The sequence below is a fragment of the Nesoenas mayeri genome (assembly GCF_963082525.1).
Source record: "Nesoenas mayeri genome assembly, chromosome: 6".
NCBI lineage: Eukaryota > Metazoa > Chordata > Aves > Columbiformes > Columbidae > Nesoenas > Nesoenas mayeri.
In genome coordinates, this window is record NC_137545.1 from 11913227 (window position 1) to 11927586 (window position 14360).

General features: G+C 38.1%; 1 protein-coding gene across 1 annotated transcript in view; it reads right to left on the reverse strand.

Annotated features, from left to right (window-relative positions):
• Positions 1 to 14360, reverse strand: part of SPAG16 (sperm associated antigen 16) — a gene marked incomplete at both ends in the record, with an annotated part of 350679 nt that overhangs the window by 60336 nt on the left and 275983 nt on the right. Inside the window, 1 exon segment of the mRNA XM_080346699.1 lies at positions 658 to 780. Coding sequence (XP_080202825.1) covers positions 658 to 780 — 123 coding nt within the window.

Sequence of the window (14360 nt, forward strand, 5' to 3'; positions counted from 1 at the left end):
CGAGTAAGAATGACATCCTAATCTAGGACTTAAGTCTGTACTGCAACATAAATGTTTGCCTATGCTTCAGAATTTAGAATTCGTATTGGTTTTAAAACAAAAAAATACGTTTTACAACAGCCCTTCCTCAAATGAAAATGCATGTCCACTGACAATATTGCTGGCATGGTAATACATGGTTGATGATGAAAAATATCTGGTTACTTCAATTCTTCATGCATAGTAAGCAGCCGCATCAACACAAAGATCTGAGGCAATTAAAAGAGGACTTAGATTGGCTATGAAATGGAACTACAGAATTATCAAATAAAACACCACACAGTAATGGAGAATAAACACCACTAGAACACATGTTATCTCACTAAGTTTTTTACCCCCATGATAAGTTCTGTATTTTATATAATATTTTTATAATTAATAACACTTCTTGTTGTTGCACATTTTTCATTTTATATAAATAGACCATTAGTCTAATTTGCCAATCTAGTCCATAGAAAACAAGTGTATCAATCATTGGCCCAGTTAACCATCTCTTCTTTAAAATAAACACATCTCTGCTATTTCAGACATGCTATCTGGCTTCAAAACCTGTGAGAGATTCCAAGGATTTCAAAATAAACCACATCTTAGGCAGAAAAAGTTGTTTCAGAATCCTACCAGAGTGATCAAAGGTGACCTGGTTGGCAAGATATGGGCCTGCATAGATAGAATAGGGACCGACTTCCAAATGTCCCAGAGCTTCATCATGCCAGAGGAGTCACAGGAAGCATACGTATCACCATGCAAATGTTGGAAACATTCTTCTGTAAAGAAGAAAGCATATGACATGGGGCTGGATGCCCCCTGATGACAGACCTAGTAACTGTATGTATTTAAAGAAATGTTTTTATGTGTGAGGTTATCACAGCCTATTAATAACTACTTGACTTGAACAGCCAACAACATAATATAACTTTTAAAGAGAGGAGTTCAGGAGAAATTGTAAGTAAAAAAGAGAAAAAAAGTTATTTTGAATTCTAATACCAGCATCCTCTAAGAACATGGCTTGTGATTATACCTTTAATTCTCAGAGAGACACAGAAATGGCCCTTTAGTCCTGATTTTTAACTTGTTTACTCGTGTTTTCAATGTGAAACATAAAATTAGAGCAGAACAGACACTCCTTCATTGTTGTACATTCATTAACAGCTGTGCTAAGGACTATCTCACTCATTGCAGTGACTATGCAGAGACTATCTGTGCAAGCCAAGGTAGCAGGACCATGTCCCACATGCCTCTCCTCAATGTTAATCAAAACCAAACAAAACTAAAAAAGTGGTAGAAGTATTTTGAATATATAGCATATGAACAAATGCAAAAAGAAAATAAGGCAGGGTAAAGAATTCCCAAACATAACTTTGTTTAGCTACTTCTGCCACCATAAACCCCTAGCTACTAATGTAGAAACGTTTACTGTTCATTTTAACATCCTAAATAAAAATTCAAAATCCCCAAAACAGCTCAGCTGGTGTGCACTCAGAGTTATCAAAGTCAATGTCTTTTCCAATTTATGCAAGAGTGTAATATTAGATTAAAGGATAATGTTTTGAAGGAGAATCACAATGGCATGGAACTGGGAATCAGGTAAAACATGGGTCAGATGCTGCATCTGTGACCTTTTTTATATTCAGTTAATTTTTACATCTTTCACATAAAAATACCTGCAAGAAAATGTGTGTAGTTATCTAGCAAATAGAGGAATTAAGATCTGAAAATATCCATTGCCTTCTCAAGTAGAAAGTAATGGCCTACGAAACACCATCATGATATAAGTATAATGAGATCTTTAGGTTCATTTGGAGGAGATCTAAAATGTCAAAACTCCATTTGGGCTTGTTACAGGGACTAATACAGAGTAAAACCGAGAAAGAAAGTAATCATTGCTTGGAGAATTCAGCCGGCAACGAGTACACTCTGGGTAAGCTCTCAGCACTTGCAGTTGTGCGAAAAAGCTCAGTATCCATAACTACATCACACCTCAGCATCGTGGCACTGAGCAATACAGAAAAGCTATTTGTTTAACTGCCTTGCCAACTGTACCTACCTAATTCTCTTCCATTTCACCTGGCTCCTTTCATGAGCTTCAGCCTGTACAAATACGAAGGTCAAGCAGGCCGTTTGGGAAACAAATAATAAAATCCCCAAATACAACAGCTGTACTCCAAATTGTTACATGGCTTGAACTGGATCGCAGTAATGCAAATAATGAATGGGGAAAATACCTATCATCACTTGTATGAGACTGGAAGAGTCATCAAATCTAGTCTCCTACAATTACAAGTGATTCTTTCACGATTGCCTTGATAAAAGCACTGAATTCAGATGAGCAGCAGTTTCCCTATCCACCCACCACTGTTGATCTAGAACCTGCCTGTCCTTGCATTTATAAATCTTTCAGCACATAAATACAAAGCAAGAGTTTAAAAGTTCTTGTTTGTATGCAATCTATACCCTTTAGGATAAGTACAAGAGTTTTTTTTTCAGAAATATTCTTCCCTTCCTCCCTGTCCCTGATGTATTTCACCTACAGTATCATTCACATGCCCCCTATTTTCTGGGCTAAGCAGCTGAAGCTCTTCCTTCTCTCCTCCCCACCCTTTTCAGATAGCATAGAGTCTGGATTAACTACAAATGTACCTATCACTGATTTTTATAAACTCTTGTGAAAGCGATCACTAGTTTTGGAAGCCCAATCCAAGATCCCTGTAACCCGACTTTCAGAGAGGTTGAAGATGCCTGTCTCAGCTGTGTAGAGGTTTTGGTGAAGCTGGCACACAGCAGCAACTATGAAGTGGAAGAGTGGGACACACACGATCAAGTGCAACATCTCCCTTCCTTAGGTCGTTATCTATCACGCCAGTAAAAGCAAGAACTGGGTATGTGCATGAGGGTAGATCCCTACATTCCTCAGTGTAATTACTCGGCTTCTGGACCAACTCTTCACACCTCACCATCCTCTCTCTTTTCACCTTCTTCTGCAAAGCTTGTGTCCACCATTATGAACAGTCCACTCAGGAAATCACTGGTATTACTCATCCTCATTATTTCATAACTTGTATTATGACTTAGACATATTTTTGTATTTTACTCCTGTTTGGTTTTGTTTGTTTGTTTTTTTGATATCCATAGAGGCATTTTAGTAAATAATACCTTTTTTGTTTTGTTTTGGTGTTTTGTTGTTGTTGTTTTAGAATATGCTTGTCTTCAGACTTGTTTTACATATGTCCAATGTACTTCACATCAATTCAACAAACACTCCTTAATTACAGCTTTGGTAACAGCAATTTTGAACTTATCCAGCCCATCTGGATAAGGCTGCACATAACACACTCAGTGTAGTTACAGAAGATATTCCAGTGGGTGCTCTGTGACCCCTCCTTATGTCATCAACTGTTGTGTCAATGGATTTTCAATATGACATTCCTCTCTCAAGTAACAGCATGGTCCAACAATAGATCATAATAGCACCAAGAATACTTCACCGAGACAGATATTATGCAAACATTGATCAGAGACAGTCCTTGCCGCAAAGCTACTGCAACTGAAGAGCTGACTTTGACCTTCAGACTAGCCCTGATAAAGGGATTGTTACTAGTTGCATAATTATGAGGAAAACAATCTGATCTACTTATACTACAGATTCTTCCTGCTACTAATTAATTTTGCTGCAGTAACTGGCACAAAACAAGAGAAGATACCCCATCCTCTTTCCATCTTGACATCCTGTTGTTCGCCACATTTATTTTCTTTCATTTCTCATACAGATGCCTAAGAAATAAAAGGGTAAATAAACCCTCTGCACACCCCCTCACAGGAATTCACACAGTCAAATCGTTAGTCAGTACCAGATACCTTGAGCCACCCTAATTTGTTATTTATATTCTCTTTCTCGAGGTGTTTTGTGGCCACATCAGAAAGTACAAGCTCTCCTGATCTCCTTGCAGATACGATTTGAACAGAAGGCATGCTGGAGAAACCTCTGGGATCACCACCCCACCATCCTAAGTGCTGTGTAAACAAGCTAGAGAAGGTGGTCCTGCTCTGAAGGGTTTACAATCTATCTCAGTTGCAAGATAAACCAGTTCTTGCTTCCAAATTCTGCACACTTTTTATCAATTTCCTCCCAGATGCCTGGTATAAATAACTTACAACACCCAGTAGCACTTTTTGCCTGACTTCCATGGAAAGACAGGAGATCTCATCTGCAAACAGAAGTAAGAGAACATGGGGTTCTGACGGTAACACATCAACACATCTTAACAGGCATTTTATCAGCCTCGCCAGACTCCTGTCCACAGACTTATTATTAAGTACATTAATTATTACTGATACCTAGGCAGCTGCTACACTACAACCGTACCAAAAACATTTTGTTAATCAGCCAGATATTACATTTCACCGCTTCTTCGCTTGATGTCATTTCGATTACATACCTTTTCTAAATCAAGTGAGTTGGAGATAGGGGATAACAACTATTCAATAGGAAGTGATAAACCAGGAAGGTAATCAAGCTGAAGGATAATTTGAAGCCACATGTCATTCAAAGAAAAAGAAAAGGGATAAGTCATATGTTAAACGAACTCATTTGCCTCTGGCCATGGGTCATTTTCAAAAGCTTTAAAGTGGAATTGCTTTGAATTCTCCTGTGAGCTTTTGGCTTTTTCATTCCTTTTACAGTTATTATTTTAGTTATTCATGGAAGAGCCCTTTGCCTTACTCTTCATTTTCTTCTTTTTGTTTCGTGCCATACTCAAGTCTTTTTTATTATGCCTTTTTGATGACATATTTTGCTGTACAGCAAGCTGGACCATCACAGATTGACTGATTTTCCTGCATGTAAAAGGAGGAGACAATGAGATCCAAGGAGAAAATGTGCAAAAGCAGATTCCAATTGTACTAATTTTCATTTACACCACATTTTATGCTCTAGCAGCCACAGCTCCATTCTATTACTTCCTCTAATGAAAGAGCATCTAGAATGATTCATAAAACTGGTAAGACTTGCTTCCTATTCTATACAATCAAGTTGGTGCTTTTTTGTGTGTGCACGCTGAAGTAATTAAAGAATTTATACAAGGATTCAATTAGTCTGGATTCAAAGACTGGTTCTGTTCCAGGCTTCATGTAAAGGACTTTGTAAGTCCTTTAATTACCTTTACAGTTCCACCTTCCACTCTTTACCTTCCCTGCCGACTTAATGAACATCTTTATATTACAGATGATATCCCGTTAAGATGGGTTTGCTCAGCCCCGTATACAACTTCATCTCAATGGGAAATTGCAGACAATTGTAATACAAATAATTATAACCTCTCAAATTAACAAATCTAAATAATTTCCAGGAAGTTTTAAAAATCCATTTCCTACTTCCTTTTTTTTAAAAAAAATATACATTTTCCTGTCAATATTAATAATGATTAACAATAGGACTAATCACTACGCACACTTTAGACAAGTATTTCCTGAAAATTTGTTTCACACTAGCAATAAAGATAAAACTCTAAACAATTATATCTCTTTTCTTATGAGCACACCTCTAGATTTATTGCTGAAAGATCAATAATATATGAACTGCAACAAGTGGCTTTATCTAATTTAGACTGCAACAAACTCCTCCCAGGAGTATCCTCATCAAAGTCTAATTCTGAAGGGAGGTCAGTAGTTGTTTCATGACCTTTTGCAAATATTTTTTAAATGCAAAGTAGTGAGTGAACAGGCAATTCATTTTCACTATGACAAGTTCATAGTCAAATCAGTCAAGTTCATTGAAGTGTAAGTCCTTTGTTTTCAAAACAGATGTAGTAGTATGAAGTGCATATCAAGGGATAAGTCTTACCAATTTGGTTAGCAGTCTGTGAACTAAGTAAAAGGAGTTTATTTTTTGTACAGAAAGTGTGGTAGAAGCTCCTTGCCATTAAATGCCAGCAGACAAAGTGGCCACATGAGGAATAGCTTCAGCTACCTCAAAGTGAGACAGACTGCAATAACCTGAATTTCTAAAATGCTCCCTGTGGGACACATCCCAAGTCACTTAACTCTACCACCATTTTATATGCATTAAAGTGAATATTTTTAAGAGAAGGAATCATTACCTCCCACATTTACAGCATGAAGCACATCAGAAATCTGATTAGAGTTATTACCTCAGGCCTTGTTGCAACACAAAAACTAACTACACTCAGAAAAAATACAAGGGGCCATGAATGACAGAGAGAGTCCCATCCCTGTGCCACCCCATCCCACAGGGTGGAATTTGGCTCCTTGAACAATATTGAGCAAGGGCAGATGGATCTCAAGAGAATCCAAGCAGGAGTGGGTGAATCTACTGTAGTCATTACAGGGAAAAAGACTTTAATGTCCAATTAAGCCAAATGAATTATGTAAAATATGATAAAGATGGAGGAAAAAATGCAGATGTAGTCCATTATTAGACTGATGACTAATCAATCACCACCCATTTTTGAAATATCAGACTTACATCATCCCAGTTTCAAATGAAAATAGCATCTTCTTAGAAAGACATGGAATTACTTAGCCTGGCAAAAATACAGAGCTATACTGATTACCACTTTGAAAGTGTAGTGGTCTATTTTTAATAATTATTTTCATCAAGAGTGGAGGAAAATGGGTGACTAGGGGTTATTTACAGGCAACACCAGTGTTTTCCCACCTGCTTTTTTACTAGCTTTTTCCTTTAATAATTTCAACTTCTGCATCATAATTGACGTGACAAAGGACCATTTATGTTTCAAAGCAAATAAACACCCAGAGCTCAAACAATTGAAGTCTGGTCTTTACTCCATGTGACACTTTTTACAGATTGGAATAGACACAAAGTGGTAAGACATCAGGTCTTATGGAAGTGAGGTGAATACAAGATATGGATGAAGAAAGAATCATCTCTCATAACCTCACTGTTGGTTCCTGCAGAAGAACTCTCCAACTTCGTAAGCATTTGTCAATGAACAACTCCTAATTTTTCACTGTGAAGAACTGGTACAACTTGATGTAAGAATTTGGCTATTTTTGCCATATCTATTTTGATTACTGCTCTGTTGTAGTCCGTTGATATTATGATTCAATGTGCAGGTTTTGAGAGTGTACTGAGTGTGCATGCTCTGGGCCCAAAGTATCCTTCGCCTGTAGTCCAGCTCTATGTACACTGTGAGCATTTGAACAATTAGACAATACAATATATCTGTTATTAAAGAAACATTACGGACTCAAAATTACAAGAATCCATTCCAAGCTCTCTCTTAATCCCATTTACATGGCAATATCAGCACCTACCCCACTGGCCCAAAGGAGATGTCTCAGGACAACAGATGTTTTATGCCTGTGGGAAGCAAGGATCATTCCTGTCCCAGCTCAAATTCTTTTGCTGGCTCTTTTTCCCTCAGGTATCTCAGCAGCTGAAGTTCATAATTAATGTGGTAAGACAAAACATGCTTTACAAATGTAACAGAGAAATTCCATGCCAATACTTTCCTTTCACATGATGTTGCAGTCCAGAGCACAGACATGCTGATCACATATTGTGCAAGAATGTGAGCTCAACAGAAGTGCTGTAAAAACACAGTGTTCTTCAAATTAGACAATCTAAATTGTAGTCCAAGACAAAATACTTTGCAATCAGTGCTGGCACATGCTGGGACCCGACCAGCTTCAGGTATAACATGAGTAACAGGGCTGTCTGCAGGGACTCAGAAACAACATGTAGTTGGAGACGACAGTTCCTGGTGGGAAATGCAAAGGAGAGAGCAGCACATGGAGAAGCTCCAGCTGAGGGCCGAGTGTTGTTAATGCAAACAACAAAGGGACACAAACATCCAGACAGTTCTCAGGAGCAGTTTGGAGCAGAGGGAAATTTATGACAGAGTAGAGGCACATAGATGACTCTTTAATGTCAGCAGTGATCAAAAGTCTATTGCTATCAGAAAACTAAGGAGAAACAAATGTATTGGGAAGTGGAAAAAAGATGTGGATGAGATGCCTGTGCTGATAATTGAACAGGTATGTGGACCATCGCATACTAAAAAGCTTGAAGATATCAAGATAGAATTTTTTTATGTCTTATCCTCATTTTCTCAGTGATGATTTTGATCAAGATGAAGTGTATCTCAAAATGACATTATATCTAGGTTATTAATTTTATCCTTTCAGAGCACACAGAGACTCATAAAGAACACCCCTTGTGTCTTCCAAAGGAGGAGCTCCATTAAAAATAATCAATGGAAATAGAAGAACTTTGCTGTAGCAGAATCTCCAGTTCTAGTGACTTTCAAAAATAATGACAGATCATGGCTCTCTTGTTCGTTTACGTGCACTCTGCAGACTTTCCTCTTGCTGTGTGAAACAGAGAGAATCTCTCTTCCCTTTGCCACATCAAGTAGCATGAAGTGCCTTGTGGTGTGTGAGGAGAACAACACATGCCAGGCTTGCAGAAGCCCTTTGCATAAATTTGCATACAAAACCCAAGATCACTGCACTCCCTGCAGAGTCACTGCTAGCCATAGTTGACATTGTACTTGAAACAGTATTGCAAAGAGAGCAATATCTTTTGGAGAGAGTTTTAAAATAATCAATTTTGTATTTTTTACTTTCTAAACCATCAAAGAAATGCCTTTAAATTCTGGGAGCTGTGCAGTGAGAGGAGGAGATGAATGATAATTGCCATTACCAGCTTTTCTCAGTATTTTGTGAGATACCACAGCTAAAGTGCAATTATGTGCCATCACTACCTGACTACTCACTTCTGAGAGCAATAAGCGTAACAAATTCCTATGGTACACCATGTTTGTGTACAGGGATTTTAGTGTCATTCAGTGCCTTAAAGTCTAAATATATTTTTAAAATCTGGGTAGTACCCATTACAATAATGTTAAAATATAGATGTTGTACATACTTTCATAAATTAATAAATTAGTATTTAGTGGCAATAAATCTGTTGCTGAAATGTGAAATTGTCCATTTCAAAATAGAGAACATCTAAGACACTGAGAGAAAATAAGTATCAGTAAACTACTTTTTTTAAACAGAAACTATCAAAGAAACATGTAAAATGGAAATGTTAAACTTAATATTTGACTCTTTATCTTGTCTTTGAGCATTTTTTAAGGGAAGCTAAATGCATAAAGAAGAAATATCAACAATATGTAAAATGTATTCAAAGAAGCTTGCCCAACTCTGAACTCTGGTAAGTGTCTGAATGTTTCCCCAGTTTCAAAGTATTTCAGGTGAAAGAAAGCTCATGCCAGTACTTCAAGAACTTTCTCACAAAAAAAACCCCAGCGAAATATCAAAATAGAATAATCTGCATTGCTATCCCTGATGAACTTCAGCTGTGCATTTGCAATTATTTTCAGATTAAATCATTCTGATATTAAACTACCTTCTAACAGTGATATTTACCCAACTACAGATTAATTGCATTTTCATAACAGAGAGAACTTTCAAAATTTGGCCCTAATTTCACTCTTCCACAAACTGACTTTAAATCTAACTTTGTGTTATATAAAACCACATATACAGCCCTGTTTCAAGCACCCTGCTTAATTTGGCCTTGATTTGATAAGTGGCAAACAGTTCAAGAGTCCTCTTCCCAAACACAAATCACCGATCTAAACAAAACCCACTTCTCTGACCCAGACTTCATTTAAGCCCTCCTGAAAAGTTAACTTTGCACGAACATGCTTTTTGTTGGAAGAGCTGTTACCTCTTTGCTTGTAACCAATGCAATCCCACACTGATCACACCTATTTCAACAGGTAACCTGGCTGATGTAATGTGAGCCTCCATCCACACCTGACCACAGCAAACTGGGAGTGCTGGGTGAACTGGAGATGGGCAGATCCAGTGTGAGCAGCCGTGTCTGGAGCCCCGGTCTCACACCTCAGCACCTGCAATCATTCCCATTCGAGTCAGTGATAAGAGCGGCACTGAGTCTCACAATTCACTGAGAAAATGACCATCGCATGAGAGTGTTGCAGAACAGAAGGCAGGGGTGGTATGCTGCTTTCTCATGTATTTTAAAACATAATTTCCTGTGAAATATCACATAGAGAGGCAAGTTTGACTGTACTGCGGGTGGGAAATTCACTTCTAAATAATCTAGACAGATCTTTGTATTCTGATTTTGTTTTGCAAAACAAGTTTAAAAAACAGCTGTTAAAATGAAAAATGAATTATGCTGGGGCTTGGACCCCCTGTGCACATCTGCCTTAGGAAAGTCTGGTGTGCTTGGCCAGGAGATGCAATTTTAAAAAATCTTTATTCCTTAGGATACATAAATTAATTCTTCTCCTCTCAGGAAGAAGGGCAAAGTTTTCAACACTGCTAGCAGTTTTGCATGCTAAGCAGCACTCCCTTCATGCCTTGTATACACAGAGGGTCACATTCACTGGAGAACGCACAATTAAGCAAACAAAATCACATTAAAGGAGATAATCTTGTCTTCTTTCAGCTATACTTATGAGCAAACGGACATAACAGTATGTTTGTATTTGTAAATATAAAGTCTGAAAGCATAAAAGAAAATACTGAGTGGTCAGCTAACGATCAATTTCTGCTGCAGATCTTTCCAAGGGCTGGTAGGCACCACGTTAACCTGAGGTATGTGGCACTCACAGCCCTGAGACCATGCAGGACTATGGGGATCCAGAAAAGAAGTGACTGAAAGAAGGGACCAGCAGGAGCACAGCACCTCTGACAGAACACGAGCCCTAGGTGATACCTGCACTCAGGCAGATGTCCATCTTGTAGTGTCTGTTGACAGAGATGTCTCTACCAATATCATTGTGGGGAAAAACTACATACCCTTTTATCTGTGGCAAAGCAAGAAAAGGGAATGGGAGGCAGTGGCTTTTTCAGCAATGATCAATATTACACTAATATTCTGTGCTTTCCATTTCTTGATGGCTTTGAAATATTTTCTTAGATCCAACCATCAGTAAGATGAACCAAATAAGATCTTCTCAAATCTAAGCTTTTGCATGTTTGTTTGGGTGAATGTTACAGGATACTTTGTGATGTGCTGAGAGTATCCTGCATGGTGACAACAAAGAGCACCAGAAGGGATTCCTGGGTTTAAATAAAAATTAAAAAATCAACTCTGTGGTAGATGAAAGATATAAACCCTGAGGCTGGAGGACAGAGGTCCTGTGACAGAATGAGCTTTCACCTCACCTCTCATAATACAGAGTGCCAAAGGCTTAAAACAAAAGGTGGATTTCCTTGACCTGTGATTATTTTCAGAGTTAGTAATGTTGACAAAGAAAGAAATTACACTGGGAAGAATAGAAAGGCTGGTTAATTCCAAGTTTCCAAAGGCAACTTGGGCCTTGATTAAAACAACTGCAGGACTAACAGCAAACTTTTGTTTTCTTTTGTTTTCCCCAGAAGAAATAGAAACTGTGAAATAGATCCCAAAATAATCCAGGAAGCCAAATGTCTTTCAAACTAAGTGAATAAACTGCATTTTGCCTGATTTAGAAGTGCAGAGGCAAACCCTAGTAGCATTCGGTGCATTTAAACACAGACACTGAAGGTTTCTCAGTTAGTATCATCCACTATGCATGAAAGAAAAGGGATTTTTCTCTGTCGTTGACTTATCAAGGTGTATGACACCTATTACTAAGCTCTTCTTTGCAAGTGATCTCTGACAAGAAGCAGGTGATGGGAAACTGAATGACACAAACAAGGTGTGACACTTAAAATCAGACTTGGATTTTTTTCTGTCCCATTGAAGTGCCTTTGCTAAGTGACTCTCTAAGTGTGCTCAAGGACACAGGAATACAGCACCTCAGGAGAGCCACCCCCATACAACCAATGCATCATGAATTTCCTTCGCCTTCTGAACGTGGTCAGGTAACTCCATAAATATTTGAGAGCTTCTTCACAGAAAGTGCCATAGAAAATGATATTTTTTGCTTCTAAGATAGCTGGTAGACATATACTTCCTTGATTATCCAGCTTGGTATATTAAGACTCTGATATCAGAGTTGGATACCAAGAATATTTAAACTGATCAAAATAAAGATGGATCTAAGTCATTCTTCCAGAGTGCTTTCAGAATATCTTATCTGGTCTACATGCATAGAACAGGCACACACTTGCTAACTGTAGGGGTCTGTGAATGCCAATAGCATCAGAGATGATGAGAAGCGATTAAACAGTGTGCCTGGCCAAGGCAAGTGAGCATTCCAGGAAAATGACTTCCAAAAATAGGGAATAACATTAATATTTCAGAGAATGGATGTGGAAGTGGATTCTAGCACAGTTTTCTGAGAATGTCACTATTATCAGAGAGAGCTTTTTGCCAACAAGTGAAATGAGGGTATTTTGATGCAGATTTTATTCTTTGCCATGACACAGAGACAGAATAAATTTATCTTTTTACTTCTAACAACGTTCGATGGCCTGAAAACGGTTAACTTACCATACTAAAATCTGTATGTAAAATGTAATTCAGTTCTGTAATTATATTTCTTATGCATGGAGACAGAAATAAACTAGAGGAAGAACCTATTAGCCCTTTTGCATGTATAATTGAACACGTTTGATATTACTAGGTAACCTTTGTAAGTAACTGGCTTTGAGTTATGCAAAGAGGTGAACACTTTGAATACATAAATAACAATAAGAGCAGATAGGTTTTTGATTTTGTATTCCGTTCTTTTCTTGTTTGTGTCTGTAAGATGCAGTCAGACATCCCTGGCTTTCTTTGGCCATCATAGAAACATCCGAAAGATCTGACTTTTGCATCATTTGGGTGCAGTAATGAATAAGAACTGACATCAAATATCAATATTATTGGACCAGCTAAATGGTAGCTGACATGCAACTGGACTGCTGAGGAGGTAAACAAAATTGAAATTTTGTTTTTGTTTAAAAACTGTCTGACATTATTTGTCCTTCAGTAAATCAATGGAAGAATGACCTAAATGCTGTTTGCATTTTGGCTTGGGGATGTAAAATTGGGCAGTTGCTCTCAAGCGTATTTTTTGTAGTCTTTTAGGTTTTCCTAATACAAACTGTAATTCCAAACCCACTTCTTTGTTTTAAGGAAACTTGGTAATCTGTGTAATGACTTCTTACCCTGCAGACATGATACAAGCACTGCATGGCAGATACAAACACAGGCGAACAATGATCATAAACTTTAGTTGCACGCGAGCACATATATGCACATACATAAGGGAGCTAATTTTGTTCTACTTTATACTTAATTAGCATAGGTAATTTGCCAAGCAGTGAAAATGCTATGCAAAGTACGTGCAAAACTTATTTCAAATGCTATTTACACCATACTTAGATTTCCTATTACATGCCAACTGTCAAGAGCAGGTCACCATTCCTGGTGTGAATTCTACTGTATGAAATGGCATTGCTTTCCCCTAATTGCTGATGAAAAACATGAACTACTGTAAAAATGTTAGTGGTTTGATTTTTCATCTTTACATTAATTATGCAGATGCATAATATTTTCTCCATAATTATCCACAAGATAGAAGGAGAGGGCCAGGCTGACTTGGACAGCCCTGCCCTGATGACCAGATGGAGGCACTTTGATTGCAGTGGGGCTCCCTCCACCACTTTTTGCCCACCCCAAGCCTAGATCTGTATGGCCATTTGGAATCCAACAGCTCAGCAGGGTCACTGCAAATCCTGGTAACATTCAAAAACTGGGGAAAGTACTTTGCCTCTTCAGTGCAGACTCACCTGGGTTTCCCTTGAATCTACTTTCCCAGATGTTCACATGTATCTTTTACTGCACTCAGAGACTTTGAAGAGCATTGGAAGACACACGGAAGCCTCTAAAAAAACAACCTTACAAGCACAGGCACAGGTTTTGACTTGAAAGTTTAGCTCTCAGTGGAAAATAAACATTTGAAACATTTTTCTCTACAACATTAGTTGTGTCATGGGGACATGGGAGTAAAAGGGCTGGTAACATTAACTTTTAGAAGCTAAGTCTTCAATTCAAAAGCAGCTATACGGATCTTCCTCAAATCTTCTCAAACTTCCCACAGGCAGAGAACTAACTTGAAAAACTGCACAATTTATACACTGTTGAAAGCATTCTCTTTTAAGTCCTGACATGACCACAACTGCAGAAGTTTCTATCAGGGCAATGTGACGATCTGCCAAATTCTCCAGAGAGCTGGTGTCCCAGTACAGCAGCCTCCAACAAACGGCCACGTTTTGGGTGCCAAACTGGTAGTGATGTTGCATAGAAAAATTGCTAATCATGGATTCTGAACTCTATTAAAATAGACTTCTGGCTTTAAACATTGCCTACTTAACAAAAAACAATTAACTAC